The 22,747-nt window shown below is 44.8% G+C and overlaps 1 protein-coding gene across 13 annotated transcripts in view; it reads right to left on the reverse strand.

Moving 5' to 3' along the window:
- The window catches only part of UNC80 (unc-80 homolog, NALCN channel complex subunit), a 133,939-nt gene that overhangs the window by 110,862 nt on the left and 330 nt on the right, over positions 1-22,747 (reverse strand). For 7 of the 13 annotated variants that reach the window (XM_038181808.2, XM_038181813.2, XM_038181807.2 and 4 more), the window contains exons 1-7: positions 16,125-16,485; positions 14,794-14,842; positions 7,820-7,976; positions 6,882-7,180; positions 4,434-4,557; positions 2,596-2,669; positions 2,021-2,160 (exon numbers count right to left, since the gene is read on the reverse strand). In XM_038181808.2, the coding sequence (XP_038037736.1) occupies positions 2,021-2,160; positions 2,596-2,669; positions 4,434-4,557; positions 6,882-7,180; positions 7,820-7,976; positions 14,794-14,842; positions 16,125-16,216 (935 nt within the window). In that variant the 5' untranslated portion in view covers positions 16,217-16,485. Of the gene's footprint in view, positions 1-2,020; positions 2,161-2,595; positions 2,670-4,433; positions 4,558-6,881; positions 7,181-7,819; positions 7,977-14,793; positions 14,843-16,124; positions 16,486-22,747 lie in introns of those variants that run through there. The other 6 variants (XM_038181812.2, XM_038181815.2, XM_038181809.2 and 3 more) reach the window with 3 other exon arrangements.

Below are 22,747 nucleotides of genomic sequence, written 5' to 3' on the forward strand. Positions count from 1 at the left end.
AAAAAAAAAAAAAAAGGAGAAAGCAATGATAAATGGAAATATGCTATTAAGTTTTTTCCATATACTTGACTTGAAGGCTGCCTTTGTCCAAGTCAAGATTGTGTCAAATAGACACAGACTATACAGACACATAAACACAGCTGGGATATTCAAAAGTATACCAGCAAGGAAAATAACGCCCATCACGTCAGCAGCAAATGTAAAGGAAATGTAAAGGATGATGCATTGCTCCCTGGTCACTTTGCAGGACCCAGCTCAGTGTTCGTGCTCCTCTGTACGCAGCATAGGCAAACACAAGGCACAAGAAGCCTGGAGCAATACACGTTCTCCTTATGCCTCTGAAGTCCTGCAAAGCATATTTCCAAAGCAGAGTGTTCAAGGCAGCAGCTGGACCACAGGCTGTGGCTTTAATTGCTCCAGAGCCTTATACTGTGGTCATCTGTAAGTGCGGCCCTTCACTGAAAGGAGCAGGGGTAATTAGCCATGATTAGAGGAACAAGCCATTTTCTTAAGCATCTGAAGAACCAGAAATTAAATTCTGTGCTTCATTTAGAAGGAAATCTAGTGTTCGTTTCCACAGCTCGTGGCTGCCTGTGACTGCAGGAGGAGTGGCAAGGCAGTCTTCCTCCAACCCCAGGCCCAAGGACAAAGGAATACTGCGGCTGTTGGTAAGCAGAGTAAACAACATTTCGCTCCCCAGTTGTCTGTTGCGTGGCAACCACAGCTCCCTGTACAGTTTTAACTGATCAATGAGTCCTGCGAACCAGGAGACATAATGATGCTCTCTTCAGTGCCTGTCTGCAGCTCCATCCCCATAGCAACCACCAGAGCCAGCCTGACAAATTGATCACCTGATTCTGTCTTCTCAGAAGAGACTGCTTTTTTTTTCCCTTTTTTTTTTTTTCTCTGTACAGCTGTGCCTCTCTGAGCAGCAGTGTTTACACAGAAAGGCAGTTCTGTGCCCAACTTCAGTTTTACTGGCTCACATTAATACAAATTAAATAAACACCTCGAATTGACAGGAAGCTTGATAAAAAATCCCATGGGAAACCTCCTGATAGGATCAGAGACATAGAAGACAGCTCTGCCCTTTCCACCAGGGAAATGGTGCATCAAACCCCTTTTTGAGAAATCTGAGCTGTTCCTAGATTCTATCCAGAAACCCACTCCATCCCACATTTCTTCTGTTTCTGTAATGAAGCAATTTCTTAAAACACTGCTGTTTTGGGTATGACATTTCCCCAAACAGATAAGCACCAAAACCAAAATTGTCATGAGGAGTTGGAGTGAGACTCCTAAATCCACAGAGACCTTGAAATCTAGTTACGTTTCAGTTCCTCATCATTACTCCCCCCTGCCCACCCTCCAAAAAAAGTACTCATCAGCTTCGTTTACTTCATAGCACTACTGAGTGTCCAGCAATACTGAAAATTTGGTTCTATCTTTACCTGCCCAAACCTAGATTAAAATAAATTAATGTAGCAGTGCCATGCTGAAAAACTGTGACCTGAACTCTGCTGGGCAAGCTGGGAGGATGTTTGTGTGGCTGTGCTTTTTTGTCAGTCTGTTTCTTTTGGTCAGGAGTCCAAGGCAAGCTGACTAAGCAGCAGGATAAAAAGAAAGCATAATGACAGCAGTGGAAAGAAACTTACAAAAATCCTTGCTAAAGGGAAATAAAATTTTATCAGAAGGAAGCCAGGAAAGATACTAGCTGTTGAATTCAGCTAAGAAGAGCTGAATTTCCAGGTTATTTGAAGGTCTCTAATTGCGAGAAACCAATGTATTAGAAAAGACCAAATAAAGTGCCACAACAGGCCAGCTGGAGATTTCTCTGATGACTGCCACTGAATATCAAGTGTCACCCCCTTGTTCAGCCCCCAAAACAGATCTGTTGAATTAGAAGTCTGAGATAAACATCCAGCACCCCTGGGGTTTAGGAACAACAGCAGATTCATGAGGACCTCTGTGACCTCCCCCATTGAGTTACAGCAGCTTAAATTTCTGCTGAAGGGGTTTGTACCTGGGATGTGGGGCACCTCGCTCCTGAGAGGCTTGGGAGGACACGCTTCCATCCAGGGAGTTTCCACGATGACATGCTGAAACAGTGGGCTTTGGAGGTATGGAATCTGGCTGGGCTGTCTCACAGACCACCTGCAGTCCCTTTGGATAGTTTCAATAAACAGAAATAGGTAGACAAACACATTTATCCATCCTGTATTAGTTTCCTTACTGCAGTTTATGCTTAGACACAGGTATTACTTATACCATAATAACATGGGCAGTTAAGCCTTGGGCTTTCACAGTATGAGGAATTGTATAGCCAAAGCGTAAGACAGGGCTCTCACCCAAGAAAATATGTAACATCAGGCTTCCATCCTGTGAGACACAATAAGCCCGAAGAGACCCTGACAACCATCTCAATACCCTTTGGTTCCACTGCAGACAAGGTTGAGAGCTGTCAGGAGAACTGTGAGCAACTGTAATTTCTTGACATGGATTACTTTAGGGTAATGACTGCAGTTGCTGTTTTGGCATTCATTTCCCCCCTCCCCCAGCTACTCACTCAAGCCATCTAGGCCTTTGCATGGAACTCACCTCCGTATGACTGCTGTCCAGATTAGGGGATTCACAAGTCACACTCTGATTGTTGGTAGGAGAACTTCTTTTAGCTGACAAAAGAAAATCAAGTATCATTTCAGAAACCACCTCTAATATGTAAACTGCACCAATTGAAAGGATATAGCAAAAAAAACAAAACAAAACAAAACAAAGCAGCATCTCTCTGCTGCAAATTTCCTAGGTATTAACCATTAAAAAAAACATTTAACTTCTGCACAATTTTCAATTGTTCTGTCAACAACATTGTCTACTGAAAATCGTAATTTCTTTAAAAACAAAAATTGAATTCACATTTTATCCTAAGTCCATTTGACATTTTCCTGTGCATACTACTGCATTTTATTCTGTGTCTCTTTCCTCCTCCTATTTCCATGTATATTCAGCTTCTTTTCTAGGTTACATCTCTCTGAATGTGTTGTGACTTCCAATTTGACAAATGCCTTCATCACAGAAAGCACACAAATGTCACAGAGAAAGTTTGATCAGCAGTACTGAAGAAGAACAAGGGTATCACAAAGACTAGGATGACAGCTCTTGAAATCCTGTCATCTCACAAGCTATCCAGATGCAACTTAGTATCAGACCGACTCCAAGCAAAATACTGCAAAGCTTCTGCAGCAGATTTTTTTTGGGGGGTTTCTCATTTGAAGAAGAACTTAAGTAAAATTAACTTGGTCACAATTTGAGACAAAAATGCTACAACATCAGAAGCTCCCTTGATATATAGAATGTCCTTCCAATTACTATTTCCATTCTGTTGAAACATTTTCAAAACGTAAGAGTATTTTCCTATTAGACTTTATTCTTGAAGGGATTAACTTTAGTTTTTTTCTGACCATACCCCAAAACGTTTAAAAAAAAAATCCAAAGGTCAAAGAAAATTTAGGACTAGTTGCTTCTGTTATATCCAGGGCTGAAATCCTATTTTCTAATTCCAAGAGTAGGGAGAGCTAGATGTCACGGACTATTTCAAATCAGTTGAAAGATTTCTATCTTTCCAATCCTGGACTGTCGCAGAGGCCTGTAAAACCTTCAGAATGAAATACAATATCCAAAGTGACTTGCTACCATTGAAAAATCAGATTTAGCTAACTATTTTCACTTCTATGAAAATTACAGTTCTCTGCTTTTAAGAACGAGCAAGCAATGCCAGTGATATACCCAGCACACTTAAAATTGACTAGTTTGTAGGAATTATGCAAAATTATTATCTAAATGCAATAGTAAAAAAGGATTTTTAGAACTAAGTCTGACACAAAGGTTTAGAAGCCTAAGGACCCCACTCCAGTCTCATTATTGCTGAGGAACAACCCCTTACAGTATATAAAAGTGCATTAGCAATCTAAGCCTGCCTCGGAGCAAGCCTCTTGAAACTACTTTATTTAATTACACAGCATGGTAAAATTTGGATTTTAGATAGGAAAAGAACCTACACTGGTAACTGTGTGCTCTTCACTGTTAATATGTCCAGTACCAGTCTGGAAAAACCTTCCCCAGAGCTGGGCTGCTGCTAGATACTGCCTTTACCCTTCTTAGCAACTAAGGAAGATATTGTGAAACAGATATATGAGGCTGACAGAAAATGGTAACTCCACTGAAGTTTCTCATTTCCTATTTGTGACTTCTCTCATCTCCTATTTAAATATTATGTAAATATTACTTGTTTCTGAACAGAAACGGCCGGAAACTACTCTCAAAAGCTTGACTAGTTCCTGCAGTATTAACATATTGCTCAAGTATGCTGGCTACAGAACATAAGGCAGCAGCAGCCAAGAAAAGGAAAGGTTTCCCACCTGCACAGCAAAGTCACAGACCTGTAACGATGCTCCTGATTGGTTTAACGAGGGCGTTGAAGGCAGAAACTTCAGGCTGCCTGTGTTCCCACATAGGCTGCCAAATAACAAGGCCACTAGCCAACCGAAATGTCAGGTCAGACTCCTAGAAAGACAAAAAGAGGTTGTATCACATGGAAGAACATTGTTTCCAGACTAAAAGGACTGTCCATTCCCTGATGGACTGATCTTACAAGAATTAAGTGACACTAAGTGCCATTCGGTGGCCAGTATATGCTAACTCAGTGGCCACGGACACCACTCAGCAGACATCAATACATTCCAAGTACAGCTATGAAAAAAAAATAGGGAAACCTCAATACAAAAAAGCTCTTCCCAAAATCAAACTTCCATACTAATGAAATCTGTTTTTTCAGGACCTTAAGACATAAGAGAAAAGGCCATTCTGGTGTCAAGAGCATTGGTGACCCTTCTGACTATAAATAACAACTTCATATTTAGTCTTCAATTTCATCTTAACCTTAGCGTTTACACTTCTGAGACTTGATCTTATGTCCCAGAAGAATAATATTAAATATTAATATATTGGTTAGAAATTGAGGTAACATGAAATGCATCAAATCAGTATGAAATATTAATATAAAATAATGTTCTTATTAATAGTAACACACTTACTACTTGAGATATGTCTGTGGAGAAACATCAGCACTGCTAGCACTTGCACCATCATTGCTTTTCACATTGTGCAAGTAGCTGAAATTGTGTAAATCAGCACACAAGTAAATCTTGGCAGGTGTGGGTATGCCCGTACCCGACCAAAGGTCAGACCCACATGAGGAGTCCCTAGGGTTAGCATAGTCCCACTGTCCCCCTCAAGCCCCAGAAACTGGTAATAGCAATATCAGTGCGTCCTTGCAGCTGCACCACTGTCTTCTGTTGACACAGCCTCATCTGCCTCACTGTCTGTAATCAGAAAGTGGAAGCAATAATGTGCTACATTTTTAGTTTGCACTGCCAGCTTTTGGAAATGTGAACACTTGAGTCGTTAAATTACAGGATTACATGCATACCACCCCATGCCCACAAAGTCTTGTTTAAGAATACATTGCAAAATATGTAAATCCTGCCAGAAGTCATTAAAATTCCATGACAGAGGCCTTCCTTTGCAAACAAGTATCATCTTCCTTGACATATCCACTATTTCTTTTAGTAGGTCATATTCTTCCCCTGAGACCTCTACCTCTGTGAAACACAGGGGTGGCGATGCTGACTTAGAAAGCCAGTTATATGCCTCATTTACCTTATCCTTTTTGAGCTTTGCTTTGATGACAGAAATGCTTGTTTTCATGGGCTTTTCAAGTGTTTATCACTACAGTATCTCAGAGATTCATGGATATTTCCTAGATTTTTTTTTCAAGGTGAACCTGAGATAATGTTATTAATCCCATCTTGTAAATGGGAAATAAATCTGAGAAAGATGATTACAGAAAATTTGGAAACCCTGTTTCAAATAGCCAGGGTCTACCTCCAGCTTCATTTCATTTGTTTCAAATGATAGCCCACAGTGGTGCATGTAGCACTGGAAAGAACTCAGTGTTTCTTTCTTCCATGTCTCCATAGCTCACAGAGAAAATGGAGAACTAGTAAATGACTAAGAAGAATTTGGGTTACATAAATTGAGCTGTACAGACACTTGGTAACACAAGTAGGGAAGGAAGTTTGCTCTGCAGACCCACTTTCACCTGCCTTAACAGAATGATTAACTTTTCTCTCCTCTACTTCCTTATCTTCTTCAACTGCTGTAGCACACGAGGCGGTGTTAGAACACACAACAGACTCCAGTCCTTCAAGACTTTACAGACCTTTTCTGACCACCTGCTCTCCAGAGCCAGTTTCTCATTTGAAGCCTACCTGGAAGTTTAATCTCTAAACAGCAGCTCTCTAGAGAGCGTAAAGACAAGAGGAGTCAGAGCATGCAGAAAATGACTCCTCATTACACAGCTGATGCACTCAGCATAAAACCAACCGAGGGACCCTGGCAGACAGGGAGCCTGCAGCCTGCTTCCAAGTTCAGAACAAAGGAATGCTTAATTGCCTCTGCCACTTCATGCTTGTACCACTATAAAGCAATCTCGGTAATCAGCATCAAGATGATTAGTAATGACAACAGCAAGCCTCAGCAGCAGCCCCATGGTGGAATTCCTGAAAAGCTAGCATGGTCCTTAGGAGCAATGAGTGAGAGACACTGGAGCAAGCTAAAGCTTGCAATCCTTTCTGCAGGTTCCAGGCTCCCAAATATTCCATATGGACCTTTGATATTCCTAGGGCCTGGAAATGCCTCACTTCAGATTTATGTGCCTTTGTACCTGCCTGATTCTACAGTGATTGTTCACGTCACTGGAAAGGCTGAATCACTGTTTCCGTGCTCAGAGGTATCTCTACACAATACCCCACTGATGTTCTACTTACTTTAATCCTGTGAACAAGAGGAGCAAAGAGGAACACGAAGAGCTCCACTGTGGCCATGGAGTTCTGGAAGAACTTCCTTCTGTTATTCTCCTCCTCATCATTCGTGGCGCTGGGCCGGGGATGTCCTGGCGATCCCTGGTTTTCAGCCTGGTGGATAAAGGCGCTACCACTCCCTCCCCAGCTGGAACCTCTGTCTCCTCCAAAACGGTCATTGCTGCAGTCCTGAGGGGCCTCCAGCAGCATCCAGTGAAGAGTGTGAAGCAGTTTTGTTTCAGCTACACCAAGCTTATCCTGATGTCCTGGATGGGAAAAACACGTCACAGTATCTCACAGGCTTTCCACTAACGGTACTGTTGAGAATTTCAGAGGAATTCTGGGCATCCAACCTCCCTCCTAATGGGAGCTTGAAAATTAAAGTTCTGCGTTAACAGTCTCAACATTCTGTTCTATTTGAAAACTCCTAATTCACAAGCCTCCATTTATTTCACAGCATTTGCAATTCAGTCCCTGAAAAGTCAGTGGCAGAGCCACTGAATTTTTTAGGACACGGTGCGGTCCTAAAAGATGGCAGCTTGAAAGCCTCATCTATTTGACTCCATCAGACAAGAAAAAATGCAAGTAAGTACTGTGATGCTCCTGCTAAAGCTAGATTTAGGGTATCTGGAAATTAACTATCAAAATGTCATTGAACTACTTTGACTCTTCAGCTCGTGATTTCTAAAGTTAGCACACCACTGACTTCACTGAGGAAACCCTCCCAGGTAACCCTGCTACAAATGAGAACAGAACATGGAATGTGTAACCCACAGAATATACTAGGATTCCTTGTTAGAATCCTACTTCTAGGGTTTAAAGCATGTTTTGTGGCATGCTGAACATCAGTCTTCTGTTCAGACTGATAACTTCAGTAATGGAAAAACAAATTCATGAGCACTAACCTAGCTTGTTTCGGTTGGAGAGCAATGTGGCAGTGCAGTGCAGCACATGTGGGAGCGCAGCCTGGACAAGTTCCCAGCGAGAAATGCTCTGGATGGCTTCAGAGAGAGCTGGAGAAAGGCCATGCAGCTTGTTCTCGACTAAAACTCGTTCAAAAGACTGTAAGAAAAGAGGAAAAAAAAGACTCTGCACATCTATTTCTGCACACACATTCTAGGACATAAACCATTCTGGTTTAAAAATTTGTATTTGTAAGATTTCATTATACAATTAAATAATACCTTAGAATATTCTTCCCGTAAGATATGGACTGTAGCTAAAGCTCGGACACGTGGACACAGTTAGGGAACAAATGAGCCACTCAATATAATACAATAATAAAATGTATAATACAAAATTCAATATAGCATAGCAATAAGAAAGAGTTAAAGTAAATATCACATATATATAAGTAAGTCCTGGCATCAAGCCAGATTTACAGTTGTGCTGGGTATTAACCTGGCATGCCAGTAATCCTGTTGGAAGTCCCAGGAGCTAATGAAGCCTGCCTGTGTGGAGCTGAGAGCTGGGTATACTTCTCTTTCACACACACACACATGCTCTTTCAGTTTAGTGTAACATAAAGGGCAACCCATTAAAGGTATACATGCCTTAGGAAATGTTTTCACACCCTGCCACAAGAAATACTCAGTATACAATTTTTTGCAGTGAGCCATGATGCAGTGGTTTTATGAACACTTAAAAGATCTGATAGCTGCAGCAAGTTCATTATTTCCACCTCAAACAACACAAAATAAGACTATCTGCCCTTGAAACCCCAAGGAAGTTCTTTATTACTAGTTGCTCTATTTCAATACGCTCTTACTCCGACCAGATACGAAGATCCCATTATGGGTCACAAAAGCAGTTATACTCCTTCACTGAAGTTCCTAAAGCTAAGAAATACATGTACATTACGGGTAATGCACGTCCTTCCACAGACCAGCTTCGCCTCCTGGCTACCTATTTGTTCACAAGCTGTTTCCACAAATTTCATCAGGCTCCAGGCATTCAAGTAACTGCTGGCATTCATGACCTAACGGATGCTTCAAATGCCCTCGCTCCAGACTCGTAAAGCTTATCCTTCAGCACTAGTCATAACAATTTTTCCCATAATAAACGTGGTATTGATAGGGACAGACTTAATTACAAAAAAAGGAAAGCTGGAAGGGCGGCAGTCTCAAACCAGCTCTCCTAAATGACCAGACTCCAGTGCACACCATGACAACCAGTGATAACGTGCACTCTCCCCGCTCAGGTTGTGGCCACGTCCCCTGGTGGGGACAAACGCGAGCCCCTCTGCTGAGAGGCAGGATGAGCCAGTGCACACCCAGTCACCATGGGGTGACAGCACCCTGGGAACAGCTGGCTCTGCTCTGGAGTGTGGGGAGGCAGAAAAATGTACATCTGTCCTTACAACCAAAGACAAACAGCCCATTAGCAGTGCACAGAGTAAGAGAAGGGCAGGCAGACAGCACAACGTAGCGGAGGTATTTGGTACTGAGGACGCCTGCAGAGGACTACACCTATAGTCACACAAATCAGATCTGAAAAAAGACTGACTTGAAATGAGCTGCCAACAAATATAACTCTGTGGAAAGTTGCCCACTTACTAGAGACCCCCATGTTCTGGTCAGAAAAGTCAACCAACTCTCATATGTATGGAGCAACAGCAGAAATCAGAAGGCAGGGAGCCTGGTGCTCGTTTTATGGTCTGAATGTTCTGTCCAGATCTGGAACTACAAAGTCATTAAACCACGGAAACACCCACAGAAGCATTAGGACAAAGGCAACAGAGGTCCAGAATAACTATCCCAGCCAGGGTCACCTAACAGAAGGGGGAATGAAGTTGCACAGTGTCCCTGGAAGCAAGGTAAGAGGTGCAGGGATAACAAATGGTCACAAACAACACAGAGCCTGGAAGGGCCACTGCAAAACCCGTTTTGACTTTTGCCCGAAGTGGTCAGGGTGCCACCCTTCATTCCCCATCTGTTGCTTCAGCCACTCACCCCCACCTCTGCTGTTGCATCAGCTGTGGGGCTCACAGCCAAGTCAAGCCTCTCCACAGGCCAAAATGAAGCTCAGCACAGAAGTTCTTAGCTTCTACCAGGCTAGTGAGCTAAATTAGCTCCCTGGATGGCCTGCCAAGCACCAGAATCAGAACTGAGCCAGGCTTCACACTTCAGCACTGTGACAAAACTATTTGGTTTATACAGCAGGAGGAGGAAAACAGAAGTCACTGGAAACAGCAACACTGTTCTGAAATGGGATAGAAGACGCATTGCTGTGCTCTGACCATCCATTCAAGGTCTTATGTGCACGCACATCAATGGTGTCAGGGAGAAAGTCCTGCAACAACTGCCTTCTGGATGCTCTGGCCTACATTCTGAATACTTCAGAGGCTCCAGGGGAGGCCACGGAGTCTGCAATTACATCTTTCAAATTAGGTTTACACTCACTCCAACGTTTTAGTCTTCTGAGCCATATGAAGCTTTTTGTATATGGCTTGCCACAAGATTCTCCTGTTCCTTCCCGGCCTGAGCATAAAGCTAAATATCTTTCTACAGCCCAATGAAATACTAACTTCTGGAACAGCATATGTGATCCCAAGCATCTGAGATAACATTTTTCTGGCAGCATACAACATTCCTAGCACAAAGGCTCCTGTACAGAAACTACTGAGCCTCCCTGTCTGCTAGAGGCACTCGCTGGTACAAAATTACCACCGTGTACGTACTATCAGCGTGGGACCTGCTTGGCATCACTCCCCACACTGGTAACACCAGCCACAAGCAGTCCAACAGCAATATGTGGCTCTTTGGACAAGTGTTCCCGTGGGATTTGCCTCAAGTTCTTCATAAAGGTCCAGCTCACAGCAGCTTCTGGCTATACCACACATTCAAGATGCAAGGCTCCAGGTTAGCGTTTGCTCCTGTAGCACCTCCTTGTTGCTCTGGAATGGCTCTTCTCTAGTTTTTAGGACGTGCTAAAGAATACACTGACGTTAAGACCTAACTTTCACACACAAAAAACTTAGCAGGTGCTGCTACAGCTGTGAAGAGTTAGATGCTTTAATGAGAAGGTTAAATGAGAACATCCAAAGCAAGCTCCCTCTAAGTCAGTCAGAAGAGGGATATTGTAATGCCATGGATATGTCTGTGGCTACAGTCCCAGGGCTGCTAGTTGGCTAAGAAAACAAAGTTACCTACTTACAGAAGCTAGTTCCTGACAGCAACACCCCCTGTGTCAAAGGAGGATAAAGAACATCAGCCAAGGCGGCAGCGAGGAAAGTCGGTGCTATGTCTTGGCTGGAGAAAGGGCAGCCCCTTTCAGCAGGGCTGTGTGCGTGCGTTCAGCTCCCTCAGGGCCACTTACACATGCGTTCTTCCTTTTGGCCTGGTGATGCCATCTGTTTTCACAGGGAATAGCGGTCAGCCTGGCCTGGCTGCCTTCCCACTGCTACTGTTCTCCTTTTGCCCTCCTCTCCAACCAAGAATCAAAGAGGCCGTCAAACACCTTGTGATCAGGGTCAGCATGTGTCACCTTCTTGCTGGAGAGGGAGCAGGTAGCTGCCTGAAGAAGCCTAGAGAAGCCCTACAGAACAGAACAGCTCCTGCTGGGCTTTGCCATGGGTTCCTGTACTACTCTGCTCAAGTCCTATGAGCTTCCCTGCTGTCAGCCCAGGGAAGCCGTACCTGCAGCACCCTATGTAAGGCAGCCCCCCAGATCCATCCTCTCAGGAGTGCCAGAAGAGCTGCAGCACTCCTCCAGGGAAGTAGCCCTAGAGGATCTGACTAAAGGAGAGGAAGGAAAATTAAAAAAAAAAAAAAAGCAGTAAGTTAGGACAGCAGGGTTACTGAGCTATTGCCCCTTTTCCCATCCATTATCTCTGTCCAGATACCTTGAGATCTGACCTCTTGCAGCACACATTTGGCATGAAATAACCCTCTCACATTCTTACAGCTACTGTTGTAGAACTTTTGTGCTTCATATAGAGCTGTCTAGAACAGAATTTCTCTTAATGCCCTCTTCTCCCAAAGTTCAGACCGCATCATGGTAGGAAGCAGAGAACCAGTGCTAAGGTCACTTCAGACTGACTGGAAAACTTGAAATGCAAGCAGACAGAATTGGCAGTCTAGGGAAGGTCCTCCAAGTAAGAACTGTACCTACAAAGATCGAAAACATTAATCTAGGAGCTCAGAGCACAAGAAAGGGTCAGGTGCTGTTTTTGACGAATACATGGCTATCGCAAAATTAACAAAAAAGATACTCATGGTACAACTGACAATGAAGCACAGATGCCAGACACTTTATTCAGAGAAAATTCCTGCATCCTAAGATTCAGTCTTCTACAACCATTTCCAATGGCTTTTCTTTTTACATGTTATTCCGTGTCTACCCTTTAATTGTTTACAACAACAAAACCACATTTGCAAAACAAAAAAACATTAACTTTGAATTTGCTGGATCCTCCAGAAAGCACCTGGGTTCTTCCATGGTCACTGTAAACCACTGAAAAAAAATCACTATCGATCCCTTACTCCCTTACCCTCACCCCAAAAAACACATTGTCTTTGTGTAACACATACATCCCACTGAGGTCATTTACAGCTTTTATTCAGGCACATTAGAAATTCGATTGAGTCAGGGCAGAAGAGCTTCAGAAGAGGGAGGAGAAGAACATTAAATCTAAACTGAGACACGGGTTCATTTAGACAGTTTAAGACAATGGGGGGTATTTATCTTTATGCCCATAATCATAGCCCAACTAAAAGCAGTGAGATTGTTTGGGTAAGGAAACAATGAAAGGGTTACATTTTACTCGAGTATTAAAAATTATAAAGTGTACAGCAAAGCAATCTGCTCGTACAAAATAGATGCTGTACTGACTGCATCTAGGCCTCCAGCATCTGCTTCCTCAATGCACAATATGCAGCAAATCCTAGTGCAGCAAGTTTAGAGCCAAGAATAATAATACACAGCGCTGTGCAGTCCTGTCAGACAGTTAATGGCCTGTAGCATGCCTAGAACCATTCTGGCAAATAATTTCAAAAGGACAGATCGTACATGTGTAACAGGTGCACAGTATTCTTAGGCAGGCTAGTCAATGTAGCAGTGTTAGATAAGCAGACTGATGTTTCAGAAGATAAGCCAACTACCTGCCAAGCTCTCACCCACTTACCCAGCACCCTGCTGACCTACTAGATAATGTGGAAGATGTTGATGTGGTCAGGCATTCCTGTGGATTGCTAGGAATAGGAAAGCAAAGGGCAAAAGAAGGTGGCAGATACAACAGCTCAGGTGGCAACCCATCATTTCCTCAAAATGAAACCTCACCTTTGGAAGCTTTTGCTCATTATTTCATGATTATGTTAAGAACTGGAGAAGAATCAAGCTCTCCTTTATCTGAACAGCTGAAGCAGACTGCACCTTCATGGAAGCTAGTTAAAGTTGCACGAAAACCCCATATTTATATCTGCAAGAGCCATACATAATTCTAAAATGCCTTTGGTAATCCCAGATCTCTTTTCCATGGACTGATGCAGCCTCTGTACATTCATGGTGAACACATTTCTTTATTCTCCCCATCTCCTGAGACACTGAGCTCTCCTACCCTTTGGGGTGTTGGGGCTTCCTATAAAGCATGGCACCACAGACCTTGGGTCACAGAGGTGCAATTGGTTTAAAAAAAAAATGCCAAGCTCATCCACGCCCAAGCTGTGACTCTTCAGCACCAAGGCATTTTGCTGGGACTACAGTGTGTTCAGTATGTAACTGCACGATTCTGGGGCACAATCCAGGCTGGAAGCTCTGTCCCTCTACCAAACAGCAACAGAAGACACAAGCTCACAGGTGGGTCCACAGCCTCAGATCAGCAGTGCATCAAGCCATGGCTCCTGCACACTCCTGAGACTCGTGCACGATGTGAGGCAACAAACTCCACGCTATATCCTCTGAGCTGTCAGTGGTATAAACCGGAGATGATGCTTTGAGCTCCAAGTACCAGAACCGCCATGCATTTCACCCACCGACACACTGAGACAACAGTCCTCTGCCAGTATTTGGTATCTAGGAATAATCCTGAAAAATTTATGTATTTCTTAGAGGAAAATTAGTCAGTAGAAGCTAGGGCTTCTCCAGCTTAATATCTTGTGAGAAGGAAGTCAGAAAATTGCTGCAGCGAGACCTAAGTACTTTAAACTATTAAGGTACATGTCCAGACCACATTTTTCCAGTCTGTCAGGTTTGGCTGCAACTGCTTAATGTATTTTAAGTCATCCAAAGATCAGCAACAGTTTATCTGCTGTTCCCTAGATAACCATCCTATCTGAACTTGCGGCTTGTCTTCCTTTTCTCCCTCTACACGCTAGATTCAGATTTAATACTAAATACATTTACGAATAACAGTTATCAGCATCTGCATAATAGTCCCTTCAATTATGTTGCTAAAATACCGTCCCCTCTTTTCCAATGGAGGAGGCATTTTCATTTTGCACAATGGTAGAAAGTATTGGTTAAAGTATGTTGTTAATAATGTTTAGATTTTCAGTGTTGTAACTCTGAAAAAAATCCAATAACCACAAACCAAAATGACATCAATCCCATCTGAGCACATACACGCATGATGAACTGCAAGTTTAGACCCAGTTTGTCTCAGCTCAGTCTGTCTGCACCATTCTTTACCGTGTCGGTCCAATTACTAATACCAAAAGCAATAATTTTTTGTTGTGCCTAGAATTATGCACAATATCTAAATTCTCTAGATGGGAAAAGGTTTCGAATCCTTCATGTGATAAAAGTACAAAATTAGGCTGAAAGGACTAAATCCACTTCTGTGATGAGCTGAGAAGCTTGCTGGTCAGCCACCAGGGGCAGATCACATTGCATAAAATGTTAGTTACTAATAAAGAGTTGAAAAAGAGAAATGGGTACATACCACGCAGGAAGCTTCATATTGTTTGCCCAGTTTAGGTCTTAGAAATGCACTGAAGGAGGGAAAAAAAAAAAAAAAAGGTATTAGAAAGACAATACTTCAAGTTTGAACTCTGTTTAGTTATTTAAAAATTGTTCTCATGTCAAAGGTTGGCAAAAGGCTGAGAAACTCAGCATAAAGGAAGGCAGAAGAATGCCCAGATACCTGTTGATGACATCTGCCAAAGTTCCACTACCTCTTCTAGAAGACAGTACCCACACTAAAATGCCAAGTGGCAGTTTAACCGTGGGGAACAGGACATGCCTTGAGGGCAGATTAAATCTTATGTTAGACAATTTTCAGCCACTTTACCACACTGAAAGGTTTTCACAATGTTCTGTTTAACAAGTGTTAAATATTACCGAACTTTGCCCTGCCTATATTTTAAGCCAGGGATCCATGTGCCAGTTTTGTATTAATTATTCCCCTCCATTCCTGCTGACGCGGAAGGCTTCTGATGAAATGCAGGCCTGTTCTCTGTAGCTAGAAAACAACCACCCTCTGCTGTCATTCCCCTCCAGAACCGAATCTGTTACACCAAGGGGAAAAAAGGGTGAGGGGAACACATTAATTGGGTCATACTATTATATATTGTTTCTTGGAGGATGTGGAAACTGTGTGATAAAGGGTTTTCGTGACTAAGGGTTTTAATTAGAGCCACAACCTTCAAACCTTCCACCCTCCCCCCACGCACCCTTCGGTGTTTTCAGTTTAACATTCTTGCAAGTCAGGAGACAGCCAGGATCCACAAGGAACATAAAGCCCCAACCATACATTCAGCCTGCCCCTCACACATCATTACTCTCCAATCCAATGAAATAGGGTGAGACTTTGACGTATGTTTGCATGCTGACCTCTCCAAGCATAAAGCATAGATTACACTTCCAGAACGGCTGCAAATAAAGATGCAGGCAGAGCGGCAAGTCCGATGCAGCACCGAGGGACGCTGCTCCTAGTACCCGAGCTCCACAAGTCCTCTTCAAGGGGGTGGACGGGGAGCAGCAAGGAGGGGTGAGGTGCACAGACACACGCACGCCGATGTTTTAAAGTCAAATCAAGAAGCTGCCTGCGACTGCCACTGGATTAAACTGCCTCAAATCCTTCCCCTGTTCCCAAAACACACAGATTGCTCTCCGCAGAGTGCAAAATGACCAGCTTGTTTCTCATCTTCGCGTTGCGGCTGTGATCACTGCTGCCTCCCCACCACTGGGCAGCAGCTGGCCTGCCCCCCCCCCCAAGCTCCCCCCCACCCTGTTGCAGCTGTATTCTCCGCACCCAGCGCTCGCTGCTCTCACCTGGTTTGCCTCCAGAGGAAGGTCTGGATGGGCAGAGGGATGCCACGGCCGCTCTCCTGCTCCTGGCCCTCGGAGCTTTTCCTTTTCACCATGATGCTGCTGCTGCGAGGCAGGCTCAGCAGTCATACCGGGGGGGCTCTCCCACGGCCGCCTCTTCGCTCTCCGCAACTCTTTACCCCCTTCCCTTCATCCTCTCCAGTTCCCCCCCACCACACACACGCCTCCTTCGGCTGTGCTGGTGCAAAATGGCTGCAGGAGGCAGGGAGGAAATTGGGGGAGCGAAGATGTCCGCGTCCCTCCGCTTCCTCCCTGCCTTCAGCACCTCCCTCTGCGGACAGCTCCGGCACCGCCAGCCGCCGGGCGGGGGCAGGGGCGGGGGGCACCGGCCGGGACCGCCCCGGGACACGGCTGCTCCCCACCGCTGCCCCCTCCTCCTCCTCCTCCTCCTCCTCCTCCTCCTCCTCCTCCTCAGGCAAGTTTCAGAGAGGTCCCTCCCGTCCAGGAAGGCAGCAGCCCTCCGGGAGCAGAAGGCTGTCGGGACGGGAGATACCTGTGTGCCTCCAGAGGGAGGGAAGGGGCAGTGAGAGGAGCACTTAGCCCATTATTTTTTCAAGGAATTTTGTGAAATTCCATTGCTTTTATTATTAATTAAAAAAAAAAAAGAAAAAAAAAGATAGCAAGTGTAAGGAGAGATGCTCCCAGAACTCAAAGCCACATCTCTGACGGCCTTTCAATTACCCCACTTAATATCAGGCACTTAAAGAAAAAGGCTCACTGAGGTCATTCCTTCCTGCAACAGGAGAGGAGCTGCTCAACACCACTTATTTGGTTCCTCCAGGATTTGCTGCTCTGCCCGGATCCATGCAAGTCCATGCTTCCAGATGGGATTCATCCCAGGGTGCGCAGAGAGCTGGCTGGCATCATCACGGGACCTCTCAATTATTTTTCAATGGTCTTGGGAATCTGGAGAGGTCCCAGGAGACTGGAAGCTGTAAGTGTTGTGCCAATTTTCAAGAAGGGCAAGAAAGAAGACCCTGGCAATCACAGGCCTGTCAGTCTCACATCAGTGCCTGGTAAAATTCTGGAGAAGTTGATCCTTGAAGTTTCTGAAGAGCACCTGGGGGACAATGCGGTCACTGGTCCCAGCCAACGTGGGTTCATGAAGGGTAGGCCCTGTCTGACTAACTTGATTTCCTTTTCACCCATCTAGTCAATCAGGGGAAACCAGCTGATGTGATCTTTTTGGATTCCAGTACTGCTTTTGACAGTTTCCCATAGGATCCTACTGGACAAAACATCCAGCATACAGCTAAACAAAACCACCACACAATGGGTGAGCAATTGGCTGACGGGCAGGGCTCAAAGGGTTGTGGTAAATGGGGCCACAGACTGGGTGACAAGACGCTGGAGAGCAGCCCCACAGAGAGGGATCTGGGGGCTGTGGCTGACAGCAAGCTGAATATGAGCCAGCAGTGTGCCTGGCAGCCAGGAGGGCCAACCGTGTCCTGGGGTGCACCAAGCACAGCACTGCTAGTCGGTTAAAGGAAGGAATTATCCCACTCTGCTCTGCGCTGGTGCGGCCTCACCTCGAGTACTGTGTGCAGTTCTGGGCACCAGAGTACAAAAAGGACATGAAACTGTTGGAGAGTGTCCAGAGGAAGGCAACAAAGATGGTGAAAGGCCTGGAGGGGAAGACGCATGAGGAGCGGCTGGGGGCACTGGGCCTGTTCAGCCTGGAGGAGAGGAGGCTGAGGGGAGACCTCACTGCAGTCTACAACTTCCTCACAAGGGGTAGTGTAGGGGCAGGTGCAGATCTGATCTATTCTCTTCAGTGACCAGCGATAGGACCTGCAGGAGTGGCATCAAGCTGCGGCAGGAGAGGTTCAGGCTGGATGTCAGGAAGAGGTTCTTCACCGAGAGGGTGGTCGCACACTGGAACAGGCTCCCCAGGGAAGCAGTCACTGCACCGAGCCTGTCTGAATTTAAGAAGCGTTTGGGCTGTGCACTTAGTCACATGGTCTGAATTTTTGGGTAGACCTGTGTGGTGCCAGGAGTTGGACTCGATGATCCTTATGAGTCCCTTCCAACTTGATTTGATGATTATACATGTAGGTATGTAGTGGAACACATTTGCTGAAAACCCAGTGCCACTGCTTGGATAACCTGCATTTACTCCTACTGGAGGAGTTTCTGGGTGCCCAAGCCAGCGCTTCCCTGCAGTGACTGCAGCTGATGTACTCATGGACAACAGGACCCCACAGGGTCTACGCTTTACTAAAATCCTCCTCTTGCACAAAAGCAATATTAGAACAGTTTTTTGGGAGATAATCTGTTAAATAAAGCCTAAAGAATATGTTTACAACCAAGAAGTTTTAAAGATTTTTTTTTCCTTGTGTGTGTGCTTGTTTCCTTTTGTTTGGCTAGCAGTAATTTTTTCTGCTGGTGAGCAGAAATAAGGCCTTTTTAGTTTCAGGATTAGCTCACTCAAACACAAAAGTTTTTCTTCCCCCCCCCGAAGTTAGGTCAGAAACAGGGGAGGACAAGGAAACAACCTTGATTTCTAAAAATCTTTTAAGAACTAACTGCAGAGAAAAATTGATTAAAACAAATTACTTCTACATGCAAGATATGTATTAAAAAAGTTTCCCTTATCTCCAATCCCCTCAATGCATCTAGGACTTGCATAAAAAGCTTTTATGTCTAGAAAGTCAATTTGAGTTTTAATCCCTTACAGAATGCCCCCTGACAGTCAGAAATGAATCAATGCATTAGGAATGATAAATGTGTTTTTAAAGAATTGCTTTTTCCAGTCCCGTAATATATTATGAAGTTATTGAATATAGCATAATTTCAGTAAGCCACAAGTCTGAAATTTAATTTTAGTCTGAGTTTCAGTAATTATAAGGCAGTGACAATCACCCTTTCAAAAAACAGTACGACAAAGAAAGTTTTAATGATACTTGCAATTAAAGAAAAAGAAATCAACTGATTTTTTTAAGGCCTCAACAAGTGCAAGGTTGGCATCTCTCCTTGTTCTGTGTTCTAGTAGCAGCCACTCACACCACCTTCCTACTTGCTACTCTAACTGTGAGCTTACTATTCCCATCCTCTGCTACACAGAAGCAGACCCAAGAGCAGAAGGAGCACTGCAGCTTACTCACAGGCTGCTACAGATGCTGACTGACAGGGACACCAGAGGCACTGCGTGGTCAGTCCAGGCCAGCCACTCAGGGGTAAGCAGAACCCAGAAGTCCTCTCCTCAGCAGGGAGGGCTCAAGGTGGCCAGCTGCAGAGCTGGGTTAATTTGCAGCTGTAACTAAGACAAACACACACAGGAGGTATCAATTCATCTAACTGATGCAAGAGCCAAATAAAGGCCTTCTCCAAGTAAGCTGTTTGTAACTCAGTAATTTTTAATGGCTTCCAATGACAACAGGTAAAGAGTCAAGTGCACATCTTATTTAAAAAAAAAAAAAAAAAAAAAAAAAAAAAGGAATGTTGTCAAGCCTAATGTGACAAATAGGGGCCAATTTTATTTATTTATTTATTTATTTTATTTATTTCACCTTGTTTTGCAGACAATGCCCCCAGCCCCACCACAAGGGACACACAAACTCTGTTACCCATGTAAGTAAGCAAACCAGCTTGCAGCTTGGGAATTGCGAGTTTAAGAGAAGGAAGTTCATAGCCCAGAAGATTTTAAATACCTATACTGAACTTTTGCTTGCAGTGGAGGCCCTCAGATTTGCAGTCAGCATTTGATGGCACCCAAGCACTAGCACTCTAGTGGTGCCACAAAAAGAGGACTTCAGATCAGCCCCCTGCTTTCCTTAGTTCCTAATATTGTATATATGGCTTTTGTTTAAACAAAAAAGATGCAATCACAAAACAATAAAAAACAGGAGGCGAAGGTCAATATTGCGCACTAAGTTTGACAAAAACGTCCTCTGAAAGACCTCTGCGTTACGTATTGCCAAACAGCACTTCCCACTAGAGCTGCTCTGCAGATGAGATGTGCTGGAAGCCAGGACGAGCGCCGGGCAGTTGCTATGACACCTGCCTGCACTCCAGGGCACAGCGCAGCAGCGAAAATCGACTTGCCTAATTTTGTGAAGCACAGGAAATGCAGGTAGATGGTTCGTGGATATAGAGGAGAACTATCACACGTTAGCTGCACCTCTATCACAGCACACTGTACTGGGGAGCAGAGAACCCTGCTAAACACAACCCATGTTTGCACAAATGCTTTCAAGCCTGTCTGTGCAATCCATCCTCCATTTTAGAGCTGCTTTTGGCTCCACGATCATCCCAGCTTCAGCACATGCATGAGGTGTCCCTGCATCTGGCTCTGCATTTTTCCAAGAGCCTACCAGGTACGTCCCACTTGCTCTCTCTTGTCTCTGACCCTTCCCAGAGAAGAGCATCACATCAACAGAGACAGCAAGGAAGGGGAACAGCTACAGCTACCTGAAAAAAATGGGCTATCAGAGGAAATAGACAGAGTAGGTCAGAAGCAAGAATAAGCAGAAGAAAAAGCAGACCACCTTAATTTGTTCTTCATGCAATTATGCTTGGGAAAAACTATTTCTATCATGGCTGTGTCAAGCTTGTGCCTTGGAACAGCTTCCAATTAAGTTCTGGATAATATAAATGCACGAGACGGTAGGAGAAAGGCAGAGAAGAGATCAGAATCACAATCTCTTTACAGATGGAGAATGGATAAGCAGCTGCCTCCTCCAGCCACTCCTGGGCCCAGGGTTTCCTCCTGCCTCCAGGACCACCTCTGGGCCACCAGCGCCCAGAGACCCAGGGCATCCATCACAGGCCAATGGACAAGGCTACTGCTTTCCTGTTTGCAGATTTCAGTCAGTAGCGAAGCTAAGCTTGTATGCCAAGGACTCGCACGTATACACAAGACACCAACACAGCCACGGAGACTGCTGCAGACAAGACGCTGCCTTCAACTGCACCTCTGTAGGGCGCTCAAGAGACTTCAGTACAGACAGCCAAGCTCTCTCCCTCCTCGCCGGCTGGTGAAGCTCACTCATGAAAGCCCTGCCCCAGACTGAGCAGCACACACGCACCCACAAGCTCATCTCACGTACGCTCCACACTTGTGTACCCCCCCACCAGCACAGCCCCTCCACCCTTCTGATATCCCCACCCAGACCCGGGGTCTCCTACTCACCAGCTTGCCGAGCTGGAAGTGTGTTAGGGAATTACCCATCCCAAATTTCCAGCTTTGGAGAAGACAAACACTCGGGTCCTGCAACCTGTGGGTTGTGACCCACAGCCCCACTCTAGCCACTGGTGCCAAGCCCCTCACTTGCTTCACTCATCTGGTCCTCAGCCTGACTCCCACTGCTGCCCCGGTGCCCACAGAAGCTGGCAATCTGGACACACCACCTACAGGACCTGTGGAGATGCTCCCATGAGCTGTGGTCCCTCCAGCTGCTGACATTAAGACCCTCACTCTCTTGCTCTCCAGCTGCTGGCACCACCAGCTCAGGGGTACCTACATCCCCAGTCTGACTCCAGCTGCTGGCCCAGCATCCATACCAGTCACGCCTGTAGCTGGCATTTAATCCTTGCACCACGAACATGTGAATGTACACACAGGATTACACAGAAAGGTAGTTCAGAACTGTTGCTTTGTCTTTGAAAAAAAACAAGATGAACCCAAACAAACAAAAAAGGAACACAAAAGAAGACCCAAACAGGTTCACCTTTTTCCAGAAGTGGGAATCTCCTATTCCATTAGTTACCAAACCATTCCCCATGTGTTGTTTTTTTTTCCTACCATTTTCCTGTACAGTGCCAGGAACGAATTGTGATAGACACATGACAGGAAGACCCTCTGTATATCTTTCAAATACTGCTGCAGTATTCCTGGGCTACCCTGGCTTACAATAACTAGTTAATTGAGATCTGATTTGCAGCTGCTCCTGACCACAGTGCTCCAACATCACAACTTGCTAGCAAATCATAAAATACACCACTTACCACGTGCTGCTAATAAAACACAAGGAGCATCAAAAACACCATCTCTTCTTCATTCACTTCGAAAGGAAGACATGGGTTCTTACCAGCTGCCCGCAACCATTACTCTAGCTATAAATGCTTAAATGAGGATTTATGCTTTTGTTCTCAACCTTTTAATCCTTTCCCTTTTGCAGATGATATATTAGCTTTGCCTTGTGCCCAATAATTCTAATGGATAATTAATAGCACTTAACGATTCTTTCAGGTTGGCCGCATTTATTTATGAACATTGCAGAATTACGTCAGAAGTCCAGCTCACTCAGAGGCTGGACAACTGCAGGTAATCCACTCAGTCTCCTACTTCTGGGACTGCAATATTCAAGGGACATTTTTCTTACTGAGATCCCAGCCTGTGGCACACGCAGAACTCAAGGAGCAGCTGATGCTAAAGGTCTCACTTCATCTGTGTCATGACGTACCTGAATGGCACAGGCTTGAAACCCATTTTGGGCAAGTATCAGAGCAGGAGGAGGCAGCAGAAGCTGCCCTGTGTGGGCCTCAGCACGGCAGGCCAGCCTGTGAGGAGAGGTTTCTGCTTCCCACAGCGAGAAAGCACCTGGACAGACAAACCCTGCTGTCCT

Source organism: Anas platyrhynchos, chromosome 7, assembly GCF_047663525.1.
Source record: "Anas platyrhynchos isolate ZD024472 breed Pekin duck chromosome 7, IASCAAS_PekinDuck_T2T, whole genome shotgun sequence".
NCBI classification, from domain to species: Eukaryota; Metazoa; Chordata; class Aves; order Anseriformes; family Anatidae; genus Anas; species Anas platyrhynchos.